At 38.1% G+C, this 21,666-nt stretch overlaps 2 protein-coding genes, 1 long non-coding RNA gene and 1 pseudogene across 4 annotated transcripts in view; 2 read left to right on the forward strand and 2 right to left on the reverse strand.

Moving 5' to 3' along the window:
- Positions 1 to 6,680: 6,680 nt before the first annotated feature.
- Positions 6,681 to 7,690, forward strand: LOC106317550 (annotated as a pseudogene).
- Positions 7,691 to 9,368: 1,678 nt separating this feature from the next.
- LOC106319107 (paired amphipathic helix protein Sin3-like 5) lies at positions 9,369 to 15,049 on the reverse strand. Of its 2 annotated transcripts, none has more exons than XM_013757343.1 (19): positions 14,780 to 15,049; positions 14,457 to 14,504; positions 14,154 to 14,312; positions 13,900 to 14,065; positions 13,726 to 13,824; positions 13,494 to 13,652; positions 13,187 to 13,268; positions 12,809 to 12,984; positions 12,560 to 12,714; positions 12,353 to 12,480; positions 12,030 to 12,284; positions 11,054 to 11,940; positions 10,879 to 10,973; positions 10,673 to 10,811; positions 10,450 to 10,602; positions 10,212 to 10,372; positions 10,026 to 10,137; positions 9,725 to 9,922; positions 9,369 to 9,614 (listed from the first exon to the last, which is right to left on the reverse strand). In XM_013757343.1, exons 2-18 carry the CDS (start codon positions 14,489 to 14,491, stop codon positions 9,743 to 9,745), a joined length of 3,141 nt encoding a protein of 1,046 aa, XP_013612797.1. In that variant the 5' UTR covers positions 14,492 to 14,504; positions 14,780 to 15,049; the 3' UTR covers positions 9,369 to 9,614; positions 9,725 to 9,742. The 2 variants fall into 2 exon arrangements, with proteins under 2 accessions (XP_013612797.1, XP_013612796.1); XM_013757342.1 differs by having other exon boundaries at positions 12,809 to 12,996.
- Positions 15,050 to 18,911: 3,862 nt separating this feature from the next.
- LOC106316158 lies at positions 18,912 to 20,211 on the reverse strand. The gene is made up of 2 exons (XR_001264747.1): positions 19,508 to 20,211; positions 18,912 to 19,436 (listed from the first exon to the last, which is right to left on the reverse strand). It is a non-coding gene; the product is annotated as an uncharacterized LOC106316158 (long non-coding RNA).
- A 928-nt stretch (positions 20,212 to 21,139) lies between these two features.
- The window catches only part of LOC106317264 (trypsin inhibitor 1A-like), a 5,514-nt gene continuing 4,987 nt past the window's right edge, over positions 21,140 to 21,666 (forward strand). The window contains exon 1 of the mRNA XM_013755108.1: positions 21,140 to 21,314. Within this exon, the coding sequence (XP_013610562.1) occupies positions 21,140 to 21,314 (175 nt within the window). The remainder of the gene's footprint in view (positions 21,315 to 21,666) is intronic.

A 21,666-nucleotide genomic window follows, 5' to 3' on the forward strand; every position in this document is an offset into this window, starting at 1 on the left:
TAGAGGATTCTCTATAGTCAGATACTGATCTTTGAGACTCTTAATAAGATGATGGCTAATAATTAATATTGCCCTGTATCAATCTTTCTCATTGGCATTATTACCTTCTATGATACATTCACCAAGTTTTTTTGACTTTAGGATAATCTTTGTATCCAATGCTTACCGTAAATAATTATCTCCAGAGAGATTTAAGACAGCAAAATCCAGGTTGATTTTCGACATCTCAAATCATATATCACTCAATATTTAGGTATAATTTTCATGTGGCCTTACTCTTAAAAACAACAATTCAGATTTCATTCTTGTGAGGACAATGAGACTATCTATCTTAAAGGCATTTAAACAATCAGTCAATTTCTAGCAAATCTCAGCAATACTATTTCTATGTGCTCATAATATTATGGTTTATCAAGACTAGCAAAAACGGATTCAATTAATCATGCAATTAGGGTTTAACAATCAAAGGATTTTAGCAAGACTAGTAAAAATATTTATTAATCACTCAATCAGTTTCAAGGCTAATTTTAGCAATACTAGAATATAGATTTCAAGCATGAATTTCAATTAATCAGCTTCAAGGCTGATTGGTATTTAGCATAAACCATGTGTAAATAATTTATCTAGTATCCGAATTTATCAAACCTCAAAAACATATCACCAGATCAATCAATTTAATCGAACTTAGCATACAATCTTAAACATCAAGACATAAGATTTTATCATGAATCTATCAACCTAGCATACGGATTCTAAATTCTCAAACACATCCAAATCAGATCAATATAACATATCATACGGATTATTTAGGGTTTCTATTTATAACAAATCAGATTACAAAACTATCAATCCTAGCAGATGATATTAAACCTCAAGAATCATGCAATCAGATCATTCGGATTTTAAACAAGTAAACCTCAATCAATCTATCAACCTATCGGATTATATAAGAAAAGCAAGCTAGCAACCTATCGGATTCAATCAATGTTTTAACAGGCTGGTCGGTTTAAACAATTTTAAATCAGATGAACAATTAACCAAGCAGGATGAAAAAATAAATCTATCAATTTAACGGTCAAACAATTCTAGTAACATAGCATCAGATTCAATCAGATTTAAAACCTCAATGATCAAAACCGAAAACAGTTTTGATTTCAAAATATTCAATTAGGGTTTTAATATGTGATTTGATAATTATAGTATAATTAATTCTGATACTTATATTATTTACTCAATTAGGATTTTTGATCTATTACCCTATGGTTTTGATTCATAAAGATTAGAGTTTTAGGGTTTCATTCTTTATCATTCAATCCATGTTCGATTATGGGTTCTTAGGTTTTGAATTACCTTTTAACCTTAGATGATTGTTGAATCGGACAACCAAACGAGTTGAGCCGCGAGCTTGACACGAACGGGACGCGATCTGGAATGAATCGAGTCACTTCTATCGGGTCGCGGACGTCCTTTGTTGCTTGATCGGGAACACCTTGATCATCGGACGCGAGCTGTCTGATGCTGTCGCGAACGATGAAGAGGTCGCGTGCTGGAGCTGCTCTCGGGTCGCGAACATCTGAGCTAGGATCTGGAACGCCTTGGGCTGAAGATGATCGGGGACGCGAGCTGGAACAGATGCGGGAACAAGAGACGCGATCGGGGTTTAGGGTTCGTCGGATCACCGGCTAGGGTTAGGGTTTTAGGGTTTTTCGATTTGGGTATTAGCTTAGGGATTTAGAGTTTCGTGCTGATAACGTATTGTAAAAGTAATGGAAAAGTCTATCATATCTTTTATTTATAACATAGAGGTTCCTTATATAGGAGATTACACCGTCATAGATAAATGGAAATACTACAAATCATAATCTCTTGGTTATGAGCCATCCATAATCTGGTTCATAACATATATAAACTTTTGAGAGACTACATTGTGGTAAAGAAAGAGGTAATCATTAACTATATACACAGAATTATAGTTGACCCATTTACTAAGCTCTTCTTAAAAATGTTTATCTTGCTCATATTTGAACTTTATTTGTGTAGAATTTGATGAATATACTAATAGAATTGTGCTACACATTGTATTTTATTTTGATGTTTTCTGAAGATACTTCAAACATTATAGATAATTTTGTGGGAAAGAAAGTGAATCTGCCATATGGGAAAGGGAATCTGCTTTATGGTAAAATAATCAATTTATAGAAAACTCTACAAGAAATTCAGAATGATGATTCAACAATACATGAGGAAGTTATGGAGATTACTAAAAATAAATAAAAGAAGCTTATCAGGATAAAGAACTCTATTGAGAACATAAAAGCAAAAATATATGGCATACAAAGGTGACCGAAAAATACAAAATTTTACTAGGTTTTAAAAAACAAAGACGCATCAAAAATAAAATAATCGGTTTATACAACCGAAGATGGTAACTGGGTTACTTCAGAATTCGAGGTGGAAGAAGTGGCGGTTAAGTACTTCAATGATTTACTTAAGTCTACATCCAATTCTGATTTTCAGAATTTCTTAGAGGAGATTACTGCAAACCAAAATATTATACTTACTTCGAATGATTCAGAAGAGGAGATCCGTGTGGCTTTATTTTTGAAAGATGTGTAATCTCAACATCTGTTGAGTGATTTGCATGTCATCCCATTGATCCGATTGTGCGTTCTGATTAATATAGCCTTTTTAAAATTTCCATCAATGGAAAATAACACATTCGTTTGTATGAAACTGGAACTCTTCTACTTGTCTTCTGATAATAAGGTTTCTGACAAAATTTACAATAAATCATATAACTATTGATGTATTCTATCGTGATAAACTGAGACCATCTACAAGTTTTTGAACCTCGCAGTATGAACCAGATGAAAATTTATCCTCATATAGAATACTTCTCACAAAATCTACAATTGTGTCCATGCATTATTCAACTAAATTATAATCCGTCTCTACGGCTATCAATCTACTTGAATAATAAAACTAAATGACCATTTCTGTACAATGGTCGTTTTGCTCTATTTGCTGTATCTAACATAAAAAAAAAAATCATTGTTTCTACGTTGAGTTCTTCGTGTCTATCTTCTTACTTAACCATTGAAAGTAAACTTTATCTATATGCATCATTACCATTTGAATTCTAAACCATAATTCACATTCTTGTTAGGTTCTTCTAACCTATACACAGTTTTAGATTTGTTAGTGCTACCATAATCAATTATCCATGAAGATACCGAATTTTATAACTGGTATATACGCATATATATAAAGGCTAGCAAACATCTGTTTCTTTTTTCAACATTCATGTTATTCTTACAAGAAGAGTATGAACATTTCAACTTACGAGTTTGTATAACTTTATGTTGTCGTTGAGCCACCAATATGAATTTACTAATACCATTTGCATATTTTTATGTAAATAAATTTGTCACCGAATCCATAATATTCTATCCATTCACGAACGAAAAATAATGAGTGGGAATTTTTATTTTTTTGTTGTTTTGTCGCGAATGAAGGATAGTGATACTTATAGATGAAAGCTGCTGACATTTTCCAAAAAAAATATATGATAAATTTCCAACGAATTTTTTACGTTCGTTGGGAATTTATTGCAGACATTTGAATTTTCAAACGACCATAAAACGATCACAAATTTTGTGGAGAATTTGTCAGAATTTCAAATTTTGTGATATGAAAGCTTATAGAGAAAAATTGTTCTGTTTGCCATTTTTTCTAAGGTCATCAGTCATAATAATAGTTTGATATTTGATGTTTCTATTTGTGCTAAGAGTTATAGTGTTTTTCTTATTAAATTTGAAAAATCTTACAAATTTGATATTTTGTTTAAAAAAAATCTAAAGATACCAAAAACGTAAGAAAGAAAAAACGAAAACGGGCCAAGAGTAGCATCCCCATCCTGCAGTCTGAACTGGATCAGTCCAAGGTCAGACTGATTAGACGAGCCAGACATGTTGGACATGTCATTTGGATATAATTGCTCAGGTTAAGACAAAGCTGGGGTCGGACATAGCACCTGAGCTTGTTGGACTAGACTGATCGGATTCAGACAAGGCAGTTGGACTTGCCATCCGATATCAGTTAGTCTAAGTACGGACTGACTGGTATATGTTCTGACGGGAACGGATACTGAGCTGAATGTTTACTGGAAAGTTAAGGAAACTGATGGGAACGGTTATCCGAGGCGGTTACTAAGCAGTTCCGGAACAGTTACTAGGGTGGTTACCGAGCAGTTGCTGGACGGTTCCTAAGTGATTACTGGATGGTGTAACCGATTAGGACGGTTTATGGACTTGGAACTGTCAGGCAGCTATGGAGCGATTAATTAACTATCGGGAAGTTAAGTTAAACCGTCCGAGAGCAGTTACTGAGCAGTTGCTAGAGCGGTTAGCATAGCAGTTCGGAATGGTTATCAGATCAGTTGCCAAGAACGGTTTCATGGTTGGTTTTCTTAACTGACACGGGCATATATTGGATCGGGAAACCGTCAAAGGCAGTTGGCCGAGAGAAAGGAATTGCCGAGGGCAGTTACAGGCTGGGATTGGGCGCGGAGCGGTTATGATTGGTGGAGAAACCGCCCATCTGTTTCCCTTAAGTGGGATTTCGCAGATCAGAGAGAGAGACACGGGTTCCTAGATAGAAAGACAGGGCGAAATACAGAGAAGAATGGAGAGGGATGGAGTTAGCGGAGAAGGGCCGATCGGGTCCTAATCCGACTGTCCGGCTGTAGAGCGATGGTACGTGCGGCGTGGTCTGAGTCGTTGAAGGCAAGCCGGGTACAGAACGATGGAACGAGATGGGTTACTGTGGTATACGGCGGTTACTGTCCGTGGGACCATGCGCAAGCCACATAAAAGAGTTTGTCGGCTTAGTTTGTTCAGACCGAAGCCGTGTACTGGTGGGTCGGGTAGCATACATGAAGACCGGCGATTATACTCTTTGTAAAACTTGAAGCAAATCCTGACTGGGTTCGTGTTCAATCAGCAGACTGCCTGGATACTGAGCGATGGATGGGTTTTGATCGATACATGTGGGTTTGAGTTTGATTGCGGGACAGTGGGACCGAGTCAGGACCGAGTAGTATGGGATCGATACAGATCGAGTCTCAGACGTACTGGAGCGAGTGAAGCGATGGACTGATCTGTGAGTCTGGTACGAGTATGGGTGGATCTGTGTGCAGCCTAGAGTTCGTGTGTGTGTTCTAGATGCGATGGATTACGTTATCGGTCTGTTCTGATGATCTGTGAAAAGGGTCGGATGCATACATCTGATCGTGGATACTGAGTGTGGGACGGTCAAAGGCATGGAGGGATGCGGAACTGATGAGAACGTTTGAGTGGTTTGATGGATACGATTAGGACTGGCGACGTACTCAAGGGAGCGTGTTACTAGTACTAGATGGCTTGAGGGCAGGATGGCCGTGAGGTGTACTGACGGGATCGAGGGTTGTAGAGCCGAGTATGTACTGACTGGTCTAGGTGTGATCAATGACTATTTCTGGAACGCTAGCAAGGCTGGCGTACTGTCTGTTCTGGATGGCTGGTTGGAGACCAAGCCGTCTCTCTTTGTTTACTTGGTCATGTGGGGATGGTTGGCTGAGTGACTAAGTAACAAGGGGATTCGTTTAAGTATCTGATTGAGCTGGCTGGATAAGAACAAATGGGAAAGGATGAAGACAACAAGGATGAAGCGTATGGATGGACTGGCGGACAACTAGCACCGAGGCAGTAAGGTACATGTTTATTATATTGTCAGTCTTAGTAATTTGCTAGGATGCTGGATAGATTTAACGAACTTGGGGAACTGAACTGAACCTCATAGAGGAAAACTGGATAAAAATCCTAAGTTAAGAGAATAATTCGGATAGGGCCAGTTTGGTCGAGGGAAGCGAACTGAGGACGAACCGGCGGTAAGGGTAGCCGGATCGGGGCCTTTCACCAAGCCCATACAAATATCTTCGCCCAGACAATCTGTTGTCTGTGACATAATCTTCTCTACTCTTATCGCCGAACAAATCTTCTCTACTCATAATCATCCTTAGTTTCATGGAGATTGTGGGTTGTATCCCACTTCATGCTATTTTCATTGATATCACTGTAGTATGTTATTTTCGTCGTTGATCATAGATAACTTCACTTTCTGTATGACAAAGTTAGTTTATGTGCTGACTCGGGCATCTGTATATTCTCATGTTCTTTGTGGTTATGATCGGAATGAAAACCCTCGGGAACCCATTTCAAAATCAAGGCTGGAATCTCTTATCTGCTCTCTTTTGCCGGAAACCATTTGTTTTAAAATGGCTTTCTGGTGAGGAACACTTACGAATGAGCTTGAGATTTGGCTATCTCTATGATAGCCATAGGCCTTTGATCCGAGGGAATATTTCGTATCATTTTCACACAAGTCCTGAGAGTATCCTTATGTCTCTTGTTTTGATTCACTTCGTAATCTGTTAATGTAAATTGCTTGTTATATGGTTTGTCTATTGGTATAAATCATGATTTTAGTTGTATTTGGCCTTCACGGATCTGTTGTTTGAATCACTTACGGTATTATAGGTTTTTGTTGCTGAAACATATTTGTACATATCTGATTGTTTTATCATCTTTGTGTGTAAAATCATTTTATTCTGGCAAATGTTTGTTTATTTCAAGTAGAGAGGTATGTCTCACAGTAAGTTTGAGCATCCAAGACATGGTGGTTCTTTGGGTTTCCTTCCAAGGAAAAGGGATAACAGGCAACGTGGAAAAGGTGATCTCCTTGCTTGTAGATAATAAGGTTTGTGTAGTTTTGATCTGACACTCGTAGTTGATGTGTTTTCAGTGAAGGCATTCCCCAAGGATGATCCTAGTAAGCCTTGCGGACTCACTTCCTTCTTGGGATATAAAGCTGGGATGACTCACATTGTCAGAGAAGTCGAAAAACCTGGATCAAAAAGCCCCACAAGAAGGAAACATGTGAAGTTGTGACTGTTATTGAGACACCTCCAATGGTGGTTGTTGGTGTGGTTAGTTACGTGAAGACACCCGGTGGTCTCCGCTCTCTAACCACTGTGTGGGCTCAGCATTTGAGCGATGAAGTAAAGAGGAGGTTTTACAAGAACTGGGCCAAGTCCAAGAAGAAGGCCTTCACAAAATACTCAAAGAAGTATGAAACCGAAGACGGTAGAAAAGACATTCAAACTCATCTGGAGAAGATGATGAAGCTCTGCACCGTCATCAGAGTCCTCGCCCACACTCAGAATAGGAAAATGAAAGGACTCAAGCAGAAGAAGGCTCATCTGAACGAGATTCAAATCATTGTGGTCTCCGCAAGGGTAGCTTGTATTGGAGCTTGGCACCCTGCTAGAGTCTCTTACACGGTGGCTAGAGCTGGGCAGAACGGGTACCACCACCGTACCGAGATGAACAAGAAGATTTACAGGCTTGGCAAAGTTGGAGAAGAGACTCACACAGCCATGACCAAGTTCGACAGGACGGAGAAGGAGATCACGCCGATGGGAGGGTTCCCGCACTATGGGGTAGTGAAGGGTGATTATTTGCTGATAAAGGGGTGTTGCGTGGGGCCGAAGAAACGTGTGGTGACTTTGAGACAGACGTTGTTGAAGCAGACGTCTAGTGTTGCGTTGGAGGAGATAAAGCTTAAGTTTATTGACACGTCGTCCAATGGTTGACATGGTCGTTTCGAGACTTCTGAAGAGAAGGCCAAGTTCTATGGTAGAGTCATCAAGGATTAGATTTTTTTGTTTGTTTTTCAAACCCCATAAAAAAATTTTTGTTTCTAGTCTCTTTCTTTGTTGGTAGTTGTTTTTTTGACGTTTCATCCTCTTCCGTTTTGGTTTAATGTGACTTTGATTTTGTTTTATTTTTGTCAATCGATTCATTTTGAAAGTTAAAACAACCTTTAATCATATTTCATTTGTATTTTTTTAGAAACTATAAAAAGCAACAAAAGATTAAGTCAGTCTCAGATCTCAGTGTATTCTGCCTCACGAGCTCTTTGGCTTTCCATTTCCTCTCTGATTTTGGTCCTAAGAAGCTCTTCTACTTCAGTCCCGGTGGCTGGTTTGTTGGTGCTTGGTTTGGGTTCCGCCAATGGCCTTATTACTGCGGAATGCAATCTCTTTTTATGGGTTTCGTTGTCTCCTGCTACAGTTATTGTATGTTTTACCTTACAGCTTGTCAATCTGGTTGTAGCTTCGTGCACGGGTTGCTCGGCCCTCATCACCACCTCATGCTTCATTCATCTCCCAACAATCCAGGTTGTATCTCTGAGATTTTCAAACTTATTCACTAGTGTTGTGTTGATTGTTTTGGAGTGTTCTCCTGGTCTGTCCCCAACCTTGGTGCGGCCATTTACTGCAGTATGCAGTCTTTTTACTGCTTTATCCAGTTCTGCCTGTGTTATATTGAAGTACTTTTGTATTCTGTTGTGGCAGCTTGATGGAGTTATGTCTGACATTTCAATTGCTTAGATCTTGTTTGTCGACATTTACTGCCCTCTTTCCTCCTCTGTGGAGTGTGTTCCCATTCCAATTTCATCATCTACTTTAAGTGGCTTTTTTTCAGGAAGTAAAACGTTTAAGATTAGAGATACTTCAGATATTGAAGTTCTAAGCAAAGGCTCATCAAAATAGTGGTCAATCATCTGTGTGTGTAGCCATTTCAAGGATCGTCAATTGTGCACTTGCTGCTGTTTCAATCTCAGGAATTATATCACTGAATGTGGTCGTTAAGTTTGGTTGTTGAGACTAGAGGACCTCTCCACGCCATTAGGTTTTTAAGTGTTTTGTATGCTTTTATCCTTCTTTGCTTTATTGTAACTGTTGTTTGTTTGGCCAGGATGGTTTTGTTATCGTGTTCTGTAAACATTTTCTCCTTAAACGAAGAGTAAGAATCTATAAAATTTGAGGTTTGTCCAAAAAAAAAAAAATATTTAAGTCAATTCATTAATTCTCTGAATATCTTATATCTTGTAATTTTCGATCTGTATAATCTTTTTTTTATAGAAGAAAACTGTATGATCTTACAGACGCGTAGAAGAAAGTGACAAGATATTCAAATTGTTGGATTAGATTCGTACTGTGTTTCTTTGGATTTGGTTTTAGGAAGTGCTAGTTTATGCTTGGGCTATGGTTGAACAGGTGTTAAGACTGCTCCTCTGCTCCCTGTATCAATATTAAAAGTAGATTCCATTTTCTGATAATATTATGTTATCCAAATTGAATGAGCACTCTTATTATAAAGTGAATTTGCTGCTGGAACTGCGATGAATGACAACAAACAATAATAGATGACGAAAAATATAAGAGGATTTATCGAAAGAGAAACATAACTTTAGAAGTAACATCCAAAATTTATTTGAATAAATGAATTAAAAATCTCAGACACGAGCATTGTCTGGTGGTACATATATAAATCTAACACTACACCAAAATTGGCATCTCCAGACGCAATTTAGGAAAATAAACGGTTCTCACGCAACACTCTTTTGAGCCAAAATTATGCAAGAATCTTGTCAAAAGACAGTTTTGTCTCTAGTCTCTACCACCACTTACTGATGCTTTGGTTGTATATCTCAGCCAAGAACATTCACACCTGCACAATAATATTTACAACATTATTAAGGGATTATTGAAGATTTGCAACACTGATCACCAGGTTGACGATGATCAAAGATTAAGAAGGTAAGAAGAGGGGTCACTTACGTGCCTGGAGCCGCGTTTTTAAGGTAAGGCAACACGTTTACGGTTAAGACTTGTGTGGAAACGTGATATTCTGGTTTTTCTCCAGACTTCACTGCTACCAGGAGTAGTTTTATCATTGTCAAGCCCATTTGGATTCAGTTTTGGTTTCTTCTGCTTGCTTCTATACAAAAGATCTGATGTATTTGGTTCATACTTGACCTAATAACAATTTGGAAACTCTCATTAACTCATTTTCACATTGAATAAACCAGAAAAAAAATGTAGATAAGACAGATTCACAAGGCAGTATGTAATTAATTACCTTGGAAGAACTGCAACACATCTTACATTCAACCTCGTTGATAATCTTCAATCCTTCCATGGCACGCGACATCCCTGAAGATTCATCTGGACCGCTCATTTTCGCCTTGTTCCTGAAGACAGTTAAGTTTAAATACACTTGCACAACTGAAGACAAAAGAGTTAAAGCTCTTATAACCCAACCCACCTCTTAAGAAATAGACCAGGCTTTTCTTCATCAGGTACAAGCGAAAGAAACTCATTCTGAAAATAATTAGCAAAACCTGGTTCCACTGCTACAGCTGTAACTTCAGGCTGGTCATTCCCGCTGTTCATAAGTTGAATCGCCAGACGGGTCTGTGCAGATGACTGCAAGGATAACATTAGCATGTGAGACAACCATATACACAAGGGTTTCTGCAAATATATCAAAGATAGAACAATACATATTCAATCCTGTATATGTTCTGATCATGTAGAAGGGCTCTGGCGTTCTCATGGTACACTATCTCAAAGAATCTTCCTGGTTTTCTGTACTTCTCGTATGTTTGTAGCTGCAGTAGCCTGGTGTCTGTCTCATCAGCTGCAACTGCATGAAGCTGAAGCATGTCCAAACAATAATCAGTACAGGAAAAAAAAAAAAGGATGGAGAAAACTGGAAAAGCTTACATGCTTGACAAACTTCTGAACTAGCTTGTCCAATGTGAAGAGAATATATGATTGTGCTCCAATAATAGCTCGGCATTCATCTTCAAACTTTGTGTTATCACTCGAGCCATCAAGTAAATTATAGAGGGCATCCATGAACCTGTGCTTCAAAATTCATCAGTAAGGAAAAGGAACTATTGTTTCAATTTAAAACTACCAATACTCACCTGGTATAAGAATCAGGAGATGTGTTATCTGGATCTGGAGCTTTCCATTTCCTCTCTGAATGTATCTTTGCAGATAGTATTCTCTCGTACAACATCTGGAAAAATAAATAAAAGACCAGATTTAAAGGTTTGAACTTAATTGACTTTTTGAGGAACATAAGAAGCTTGTTCTTACTTGATGAAGCCTGAAAAGAACATAAAATGAATCATTCCCATAGAAAACTCGAGAATCATTGGGGGAGTCATGTAGTGCCACAGGAACATGCTTTGCAAGGGGCTTTACAGGTTGCAGAGACCGTTCTGAAAATCTGGAAAAGGATTCACCAAGCTGGTCACACTTCATAGCTCTTTTATGCTCTTCATCTAAAGAAACTTGGCCACAAAACTTGCTTCCTGAAGCAATATCTTTAGAGGCGTTTTCATTCGCTTCTATTAACTCTAGAGTAGTTTTACTTCCATCATCTTCAGGGGAAGTATTACTTCTTACATTGTCTGGCAGTTTCTGCACAGACTCGACGCCATTGTCTCTATAAACCTCAGAGTTGTCATGCTCAAAACTTTCGGTGGGAGATAACTCACCCTCTTCTCGCTCAACCTTATGCTCGGTATTCATCGCTGCACCAGCATGCAGTTTATCTTGCGCAAAAGAGCTTCCTATTGTTGGACTTTCTTTATTGGGTGTTTTTGGAGGTGTTAGCGGTTTAAGGTTTGAGACAGGAGAACTGTCACGGGTGTTGTCTTTCACTGCCTCACGCTGCTCTTGGTTGTCTTTGGACTTTGCAACATCTATCACTGTCTCATCAGTTTGAGACCTAGAAGGAACGCCAAACATGGGCTCCAAAAAGGTTACCCACAGCTTCTTTACTTTATCCGACTGTTCCGTGGCACATATCTCTTCACAATAATACTTGATTAGTTGATAAAGGTCAGCATGAACTTGTGTATCGGTGTAACTAAACTCCACATCTGGAGTGAAAGAGGGCTTAGTTCCCACAGCAGTGGCATGAAGAGGATCTTCTTTATGCTTTCTGTCACTGATATCTTTTATCTCTACCACTAAACCTGCATTTGGGACACAACAGACAACTTTAAGTATGTAATATAAACAAAATGAACTGATATTTAGAGTGATAAACCATAAGAAAACACACCTTTTGTGCTCAGATTCTTGGAGTCCTGCTGCTTGAAATAGAAGCTTCGGTGATCTAGTGACTTGTGATGGTTCTTAGCATATACTTCAGCCCATACTTTCCTGAAATCAGAGCGACACCTAGCCCATTCTTCTTGCTTCTGCTTCAAGCGAGTTAGTATCACCGGTAAGGCGATATGAGAATTCTTCTTCAGAAAATCCATGACGTCAAGCCCATAATCCCCGTACAACCGCTCAATGCATCTTAGGTTCAGCTCTGTTAAATTATCACATACAAATGCATTAGTCCCAGTCAGAATATAATAAACTTAAACAAGTACTTGCCTGATAAGTGTTCTTTGATACAAATTGGTGTCTCTATAGAGATTGTGTTGTTGTTGATCTTCTCCAGAAGAGCTTCCACACGCGTAATGGCTGCATTCACAGACTCTAATAACATGTCCAACTCAAACCTGGGACAAGATCAGGGCATGATCATTTTCAGACAACTTGGTGAAAATTAGAAAGATTACTAAATATAGTATGTCATACCTGTCATCCTCGCATCGAAACAAGCTTTCTTCATACTGGTTTTTACGCATGTGTTTGAATGAGTAGTCCTCACTCCCCGATGTGACAGACACCCAGTGATCGTTAAGTACCTTTTCACCTAGTGTATTTCTGTAGCTTGGGATCTGAATAAGATACTACCCACAGGAGAAAGCCAAAACAAATGATCATAAGAACACTAAAATGAAGTCTCATAGATCAAAACTATTTAAAGGTTTAAGAGGCGCTCACATCATCTGGAAGGAGACGATAACTTGGAGAACATTGTGCACACTCAGAAAGATCCAGTTCATTAATACCCTTGGCCACATGGTTGCTGGTAGATGGTAGAATTTTGTGACTTCCATTGTCTTTACTGCCATTTTCATAATCTTGAATACCCTCTTTGTCCCCTACCTTCAGGTATCCTGGCCATTGACCTTGATTGATAAGACAAGATTGACCATAGTAAAAAATATGACGATATGTCTCACAGATATATATAAAATTCCTTTTATATAAAAATTACTGAAAAGTGGAAGACATATATTTGTAATTTTGCTCTCAGCAGGCGCTGAGCCAAGCCTTAATAAACAAAAATGCTATAGGTGATTCAAAATACTCAATTACCAGCAGAGCAAGCCACAAGGTTCTCGTCACCATCTTCTCGTTGATCCGAGTGTTCAGTATACTCATTCCGTATTTTTATTCTCTGTGGCAGATAAAGAGTCCGTATTAACATCTCAAACTGTGAACTATCGAGTTTAACATAGTTTCTCTCATCCATTAGCTATATACAACCATTTTCATTTTCTTAAATTGTCACTCTAAGCACAACTAGTGAAAGGATGTTAATACTTTCCAAACTAAGCATGCATAGCCACAAAGAAAGCTTTAAAAAAAAAAAAAAGCTTTAGAAAGCTGAATTAAGAGAAACCTTCTCAAAATTCCTTGGATGCATGGCAGGAACTGGAGCACCTGGTACTGCGTTCCTTCCGGACAGAGGGTAATGAGCAGAACCTGATCCTGAATTATCAGGTAAGAAATGGGCAAACTCCGCAAGCAGATCTTCATGGTCCTGGAACAACAGAGTAACCTGTACAGCAGATAAAAATCAGAAAAAGGCAGAGGAAATCAATAGTAAATACAAATTTACTGTAAACACACACCTCTTGATAAACATCAGAGATGGACTTGCTTTCCTTTCTATACATGTTCAAGATGTCTAGAAACTTTTTATATGCACGGTCATCACTCCCAAACCGCGCCTGCAGAAATAAACGTTTAACTGGTTTAAATCTATAACTAAATTGGTATATAATTCTACAACATTAGATACATACCTTGATCTTGTTAACAAACTCAATAGCTTCTCCAAAATCAACTGTTTTCTTCTCCGGAAGGGTTATCTTGTACCCCTTGGGCAAGAAGGTATTAAAACCCAAAAGCAAGTCATCATAGCCCTTGAACAACACTCTTACTCTCGCTATGACACCACTTGTGTCAACTCTAACAAACCAACACGAGACGACCAAGAAACTAAGCAAAACAAGACAGACCAAAAAATGGAAGAGACAAAGAAGGGTATATTTATTACCTCTGAGCTTTAAAGTCCTTCATGACTTCAAGGAAAGTGTCATACTTGTCTTTCTTTTCCTGAAACATATCTTTGACAGCTTTGAGGTAGCTCAAGGCATCACCTGTTGTCAGCCCTCCCGTGTTTCCTCCTCCACCAATCGTTAGAGGCTTACCATTTCTGCATCACACAAACTTATAAAGTTAGTTTCTTTTCCGCATTTAACATGAAGAAAAATCAAAATTAATTTTGTACGGAAAAGCAGAATTTGAATTAAAAAGACAAATCAGGCAAATTAGGATTCAGAACAGACAAAGAACTTACGTTTCAACGTAGACCTCTTCTCTAACCCTCTTCATCTCTTTTTGATTTCTAACACAAAAAAAAAAAGGAACAAAGATTAACACGCTTCACTGTGCCCTGAAACAAATCGAAGTCGGAGAAGCAAACCAAATTCGAATTATTCTCTAACCCTCTTCACTGTAACAGATAGAGACCAGATCTATCGAACAAGAATCAAAGACGAGAAACAGAAGAAGAAGAAAAGTAAGAGAAGGAGATTTTTGGATATTTGAAACCGTGTTGAGAGACCGGATCACATTTATTCAAAGGGGACAGAGACAACTTCTGAAGAAGATAAAACTTACATAGAAGCGACGGAGGAGAGTGGATCGCCGCCCTGAGTTTTCCGAAAGAGAAAAGGGATAACGAATCTTTCACACGAGAGAGGAAGTAAACGGACAAGGTTGCTTCTACTTTGGATCTCTCTCTCTCTCTCTCTCTCTAATCTCTTTCTCTCTTTGTCTCTGAGAAGAAAGAAATAGTTTTCGGGGGAAGAGAATGAGGTTACCCGTAGAAACCAAAGGCTAAAAAGCTCGAGCAAGAGAGGGAAGAGAAGCGCCCTGTGAATGTTAATGTTAATGACGTAATGTATGTGTATGTGTATGTGTATGTGTATGTGTAAAGTTTTTTTTTTATCTATGTATAACCTTTGGAACCAAGCAGATGGTTTTGAATGGGATTTTGAAAATTTCTAAGCATGGACATTCGGGTCCCAATCGGGTTTTGTTTTTTTTGGATCTATTAAAATCAGCCCCATTCAGATTATATAAAAATTCAGTTCGAGACCGGTTCGGGTTCTATCGGGTTCGGATCGGGGTTAGTAAATCTTCAAAGAAATGGTATAACCCATTATATTTTCGGGTTCGGGTTCCAATTGGTTCTTCGGTTTTAAAATACCTGATTTGTACCTATTTTTTAACTAGAATATAAATAAAATCGGTTCTTTGGATTTAAAATACATGATTTGTACATATTTTAATAGCCAAAACATAAGTAAAATTGATTCAAAAATAAGAAAAAAATCGAACGTGATCATTCAAAATCAAGCGAAAGATAAACATAGTTAGTGATAGAAAGAAAACCGGATAAATGAAATCATAAAACAAAAACTTATGTCTCATGAAATGAGAAACATTATTCAATGAAAACAAAACCAAAATCTAAAAATTTCAGGCTTCAACCGCTACATTCCACCATCAACCTTCATGTAACAGATAATTATTTTATAAGTTCAATAATATCTTAAAGTATTTTGGATACATATTAAGAATTAAGATCATATTTGGTAGAAGTTCTTTTTGTGATTTTAAATGTTTCGGGTTCTATCGGATATCCATTTAGGTTCAGTTAAGATAATATTCATAACTCAAAATACCAAAAAACAAGATTCGTTCGGTTTTTATGTCGGGTTCGGATCGGTTCGGATTCATTTTTATCGGATCGGGTTCGGTTCGAATTTTCGGGTTCGGTTTATTTGCCCAGTCCTAATATTTTCTCTAAGTTTTATTATAGAGTTTTTTTATATACGGGGTGTATCCGCGCTTTCCGCTGGTTTGTTTTTTTTTTGGGCAACCCCGCGGATTGTTAGTTGTTTTAAAAGAGATGAGTTTGTGTGAGTTGACAGTTGAGGGTGGTATAACCGAAAAAAGGGTGGTACCAAGTTTATTTTGGTAGCAAGATATATCCGTTGACGTACCTGTTTTTGTATTTGTTTGTTACAGACGCTGTGTGAATGTTGCTTGACGAACTTCTCACAGCTTGAGCTTTGAGTACAGCAGACGGATTCGTGTTACAGCCATCAGATGGTGGAGGTTTCTTCTTAACCATTTGCAAAGGAATTGAGGTGTGTTCCAAGCCAGAAACAGGGCTGATCCTTCGCTTTGTGAAAACCTTTAACTTGAGGGTATTCCATCTGTTTGTTGTCTGAGATTAGTTTTCTTGGCTTTATGTATGTCTTATGTGCTGAAGTAGTTTATTAGTAACTGCTAGTGCTGGGCAAAATATCTGGAACCGAAGAACCGACTCGAAACTGATCCGAAAATCAGAGTCCCGAACCCGATCGGACCCGGGGTAACCGAATGGGTCTTAAAATTGATGTATCTGAAGAACTGGTACCCAACCCGATTCGAACCGAGAACCGAATGAGTAACCGAAAATATCTGAAATGTAAATATATATTTACAAATATTATTTATAATTTTATTTATAATTATTTTAATATTTTAAATTAAAATTTTAAATTAAATATATTTGTTATTTTCAATATTTTTGTGTATTTTCTGATAAAATATGATAGTTTGGATAGAAATACTCAAACAAAATCGTATCTAATGAGTATTTTTTGTTATTTTTTGGTACATTTGGGTAGTTTGGATACAAAATACACGAACCGAATCAGGTAATATGGTTATTTTAGGTACTATTATCTGAACCCGTTTCAGATACATTGGTTATTCGGTTATTTTCAGGTTCCTTTACATCAGAACCGAACCCACCCGGACCCAGGAAGATCCGACTCGAACCGGACCCAGAATTTTGTAATATCCGAATGGGGCCTAATTTCCAAACCCGAAAAATCTGATAACCGAAAGAACCGATCCGTATCCGAACATGTACCCGATGCCAAGGCCTAGTAACCGCTGTGACCGATAGGTTTGATTTTATTAAACCACCTCTACAAAGGAAAGGTTTTGTAAAACCATTCCTTTCTAGTGGATTTCAATAAAGCTACTAAATTTCAATACCATTGTTTATAAACTGTAACAGTTCACAAGAATAGCTAGCCATGGCATTCGGGCATGAATACGACCCATTTGAATATCGTTTTTTGGATTTTGAACAAAAAATCATGTTGGGTTCGAGATGGGTTCTCCGAGATCCTCGTACATTCAGTTTTTAATCGAAATAACCAACCTATCCGATTTTACTCGAATATTTTATATTTAACCTACTCAAAGTTATCCAAAATACCTAAAAACCAAAAATACTCAATATATATGGTTCCAATGAGTTATTTTTTGTGTGAAAATAACTATGAATACAATTTTATTTGGGTTTGTGTATCCAAAGTATCTAATTCTATCTATAATACCCAAAATAATAAATATATATTTTATTTATAATTTTAATTTTAGGTATTAATATTATTATAAGTATAAATATAAATAATATTATATATATGTGTTTATATGTTCGGATATGTTCGGATTCTCATCAAGTTCTCAGTGTGGGTAGGATTCGGTTTCAGTTTTTGGGTTTTGAATAAAAAAATCTTTACAGATATTAAGGCAGTGTTAAATCAGGTTCAGTACCTCGATTTTTGGGTCAGCACCTCCGGGTCAGTCTTTCGGGCACGAACATTATGTCCAGTAGGCCTGGGCATTTTAACCTGAATCCGAAGATCCAAACCGGAACCGACCCAAAAATACGCGATCCGGAACCGGACCGAAAATTTACAAGTACCTTTTGGGTCTAATTTTTTTTTACCTGAAAGAACCGGAACCGAAAAGGAACCGACCCGTATAGACCCGGACCCGAAAAGAACCGACCCGAATAGACTCGACCCGATAAGAACCGATTTGTACCCGACTTAAAAACATGTATATCTAAAACTATGATATTTTTGTGTTCTATTTTATATATATTATTTTATGATTTAGTTGAAATATCTTTTGTTAACAACATTTGTTATTATTTTTTAACATTTTTAAAGTAATATAAAGCTTTAAAATGTAAAATTTAGAGTTTTAAAATGTTTTATTTTAATTATTAATAGTTTTGTTTAAGTTGTTTTGTAAAATTTTAGATATATATGACAAATATTCAACTAAAGTTGCTGGAATTGGGTATATCATGTCCTTTTCAGATCTTAAATACCCGAACCCGACCCGGACCCGATATGGATCCCAAAAATTACGGGTATTTTATGGGTATTTTAATTATAGACCCGAACCGATTCATGCCTGAGAAGAACCGACCCGAACCCGAACCGGAAATTTCTAAGTACCTATTGGATCTAAATATTTAGGACATGAAAAGATCCGGACCCGAAAGACCTGAACGCCCAGGCCTAATGTCCAGCACTAGGAAAAGCGACTTCGGTTATTCCACATCTTTAGTTATGAATTGTATAGCTAAAAGTTATCTTCCTCATATAGTAGTATACCGATCTATAAATATAGTCAGCTATGTTTTCTATATTTTTTAAAAAAAATAGGATGAACAAAAACACAATCCATAATTAAAGCATATTTTGTTAGTTCTTTCATTCTTTTCAATTGCAACTGTGAAACAAATATTTCCTGATTTTTTTGTTTGATAAAACATATATAATGAAATTTAAAATGAAATCAATGTATCAGTAATTATGTCTTTTTTGGTTAAATGTTAAATTTTAAACCAAAATTTTGTTTTTTCACAAAATTACGGAAACGAGTAGAAACGGATGAAAAGTAACTAAACAAGAAGCAACAGTGCACAATAGCTAAGCAAAGAACACGAAATAAGAGCAGCCTGATCAAGGGATGAAGACGAGCTAACAAAATGATGACAGACCAAAAACACCAGAGAGAGCATAAAAGACAACTCAGTTACCACGAGATACCGAGAGATATGGTGCTCTCAAACCCCAGAAGCACGGCTCCTACATCTTCCAAATAGTAAACCCACCACAAACCAATCCAAGAAACCATCACGGACCTGCAAGCCAGTCCAGTCAAAGAGACACCGGCGGTACGAGGATAAACCGACTTCCGATGATGCCGTCGTTCGTTAGAGAGAACATGAGATTACCGGCTCGAGCTTTCTCTACCGTGACCGTCTACACCCGTTTAACCAGAAAACCTTATAGGGAGAACGGACCGGAAGCGGACAAATCCTCCGATAAAACCTATGACTGAACCGAAGATTAGACTGTTGCCTGACTAACCCACCATCAAACTACCACATAATCAGCTCCTAAACCTGTCAAGCAAAACCAGAGCTTTTATTGGGAACAGAGGAGAGCCACAGAGGGCCACATCGCCGTATCATACCTACTTACAGCAGAAAACCGGAGAACAGAAACCGCCGGACGCGTCCGTCACCAGAGAAAAAAAGAAGAAGCAGAGCTGAGGGCTCAACCTCCATCGCACTCCATGCGCCGTCGTCTAGGAGACCTGAAACAACCAAGCAAAGTACAACAACACAGAGATCCATCACAAAGATAGACCCTGATCCCTAGCACACCAACAACCACACCAAGCCTCCAGCCACAGCCACACCTGAAGCAGAGACGGGCCTGGAGAGACTAGCCGACGCCACCTGCCATGTCACACTCGGGAGAGGACAGCCACGAACACAGAAAATGACCGGAGAACCAAAGAGATCAGAGGCGAGCCCGGAGGAAGAAGGTAGCTGTCCTCACGCATCTTCAAACCACCAAGAAGCTGAAAGATCTAACAAGGTTTTCAGATCTGAACGTAACTGAACCTCTCCTCCTACCGTAAGAAGAGACAGAGACAAACGAAGAAGATCAGAAGTGAAGGGGCACGAGGGTGCCTCCGACGGCCGTAAGAGGACGAGATGGCCGCCGGAGCTTGAAGATGGTAGATGTGAAAACCCTAATTGTTTAGGAAAAAAGAGTAATGGAAGAGAGAGAAAACAAAAAAAAAACTGTTGCTGATAAACTTTTACAGTGACTGACCCCGCATCTAGGAAAATCTCATTAGCGTCATAGAAACCCCTTGACCATCTATGTAGAATTTTTTAAGAGAGGTTTCAGTACCACTCCTCTAACAGAGAGTCGAATTCGCGACCTCTTGCTTTAGTCGACATATAAAATCATACAATAGTCAACTGATGAATATAAAATATTATTTCTATAAAACCTTCAAAATATATATTTGGTCAGTTTTCTCTTACAAAATGAAAAGAGTACGAAAACATGACTAAATATTATTCAATCCTAACCGGTTCAATTCTTTAGATAGGTCGAACAAAGATTATCTGTAACTTGGATGATAAGAAAGAGGCATAATCTGTTACTGAGAGTAATAAAGAAATTTTATATCATAAAGCTATGTATTTAGGTGGAGGTTAAAGCTTTTACAACTTCACACTTGAACAATTTGCTCACAGAATTAATCAGACGAGGAGAAAGTTACGAAAACACGAGGCTAAAATGACTTATACACTATGAACATAAGCTTTGGTATCTTTCCTCTTTAAACTAACATTGTTGTTATCGCTATCTTCTAAAAGAGGCGTTCATGATATCACAAGAATCGAATACATGTGTTACCGACGGTTAACCAAACTTTTGACAGGGAGCTCAATTTCGAACCAATCCAAATTGAACCGATAAGGGGAGCTTTTAGTTTTTGTTTTGTTTCTTTTGTAACGTTTAAATAAATAAATAAACTTATAAAATGAGAGCTATGGATGGTGAACATACATAATCTTATTCGTTATCCAACGGTTCAAAATTATATCTCCTCATACAAAAAAAATAACACACATTATAAAACGCGTGGAAGGAAAGTGGAGCATACAACTCAAATCTCAATGTACTTAGGCGTCTACAAAGCTGGTGTGTGCATGTTCCCTCTATAAATATCGCTCACATGAACTCACATTTTCTTCATACAGTAACATTCAAATCAAACCAACTACATAAACCCAAAACCATGAATCCTATGTTTTACTTCCTTACCTTAACTGCTGTTCTCGCCGCGACTGCAAACGCTGGCGGACCAGTTCTCGATTCCAAAGGTCATTTCATCTTCAGCGGTAGTTACTACGTTATCCGTCGCATCTTCGGCGCTGCAGGTGGCGGCCTGACTCTAGTCCCCCGTGGTGACAAACAATGTTGTGACACCCGTCACCTCCTATATGGAGGACAGCGTGTCACCCCCGACGCGTCATCATACAACAATGTGATACCCGTCTCCCTGACACTAAGGACGACGGGCCACCAACAATATCCCGTAATATAAAAGCCCATAAACCCGACAACTCTCACCCATGCCCAAATAAAATCCGAAAGAAAAGTCCAATAGCACCAAGTCCGTCCAAATATCACATACTTGTTTGTCTCACCTGAAAAGGGGAAGAGTGAGGGGTGAGCGACAGGGGAATCGCTCAGTGAGGTATGGGATGCCACCCCGAAGTCCATGGACCCGGACATAGCACTCCGAATAAATATAATTTAATT

This window comes from Brassica oleracea, chromosome C9 (assembly GCF_000695525.1).
Source record: "Brassica oleracea var. oleracea cultivar TO1000 chromosome C9, BOL, whole genome shotgun sequence".
In the NCBI taxonomy this organism is placed as follows: Eukaryota; Viridiplantae; Streptophyta; class Magnoliopsida; order Brassicales; family Brassicaceae; genus Brassica; species Brassica oleracea.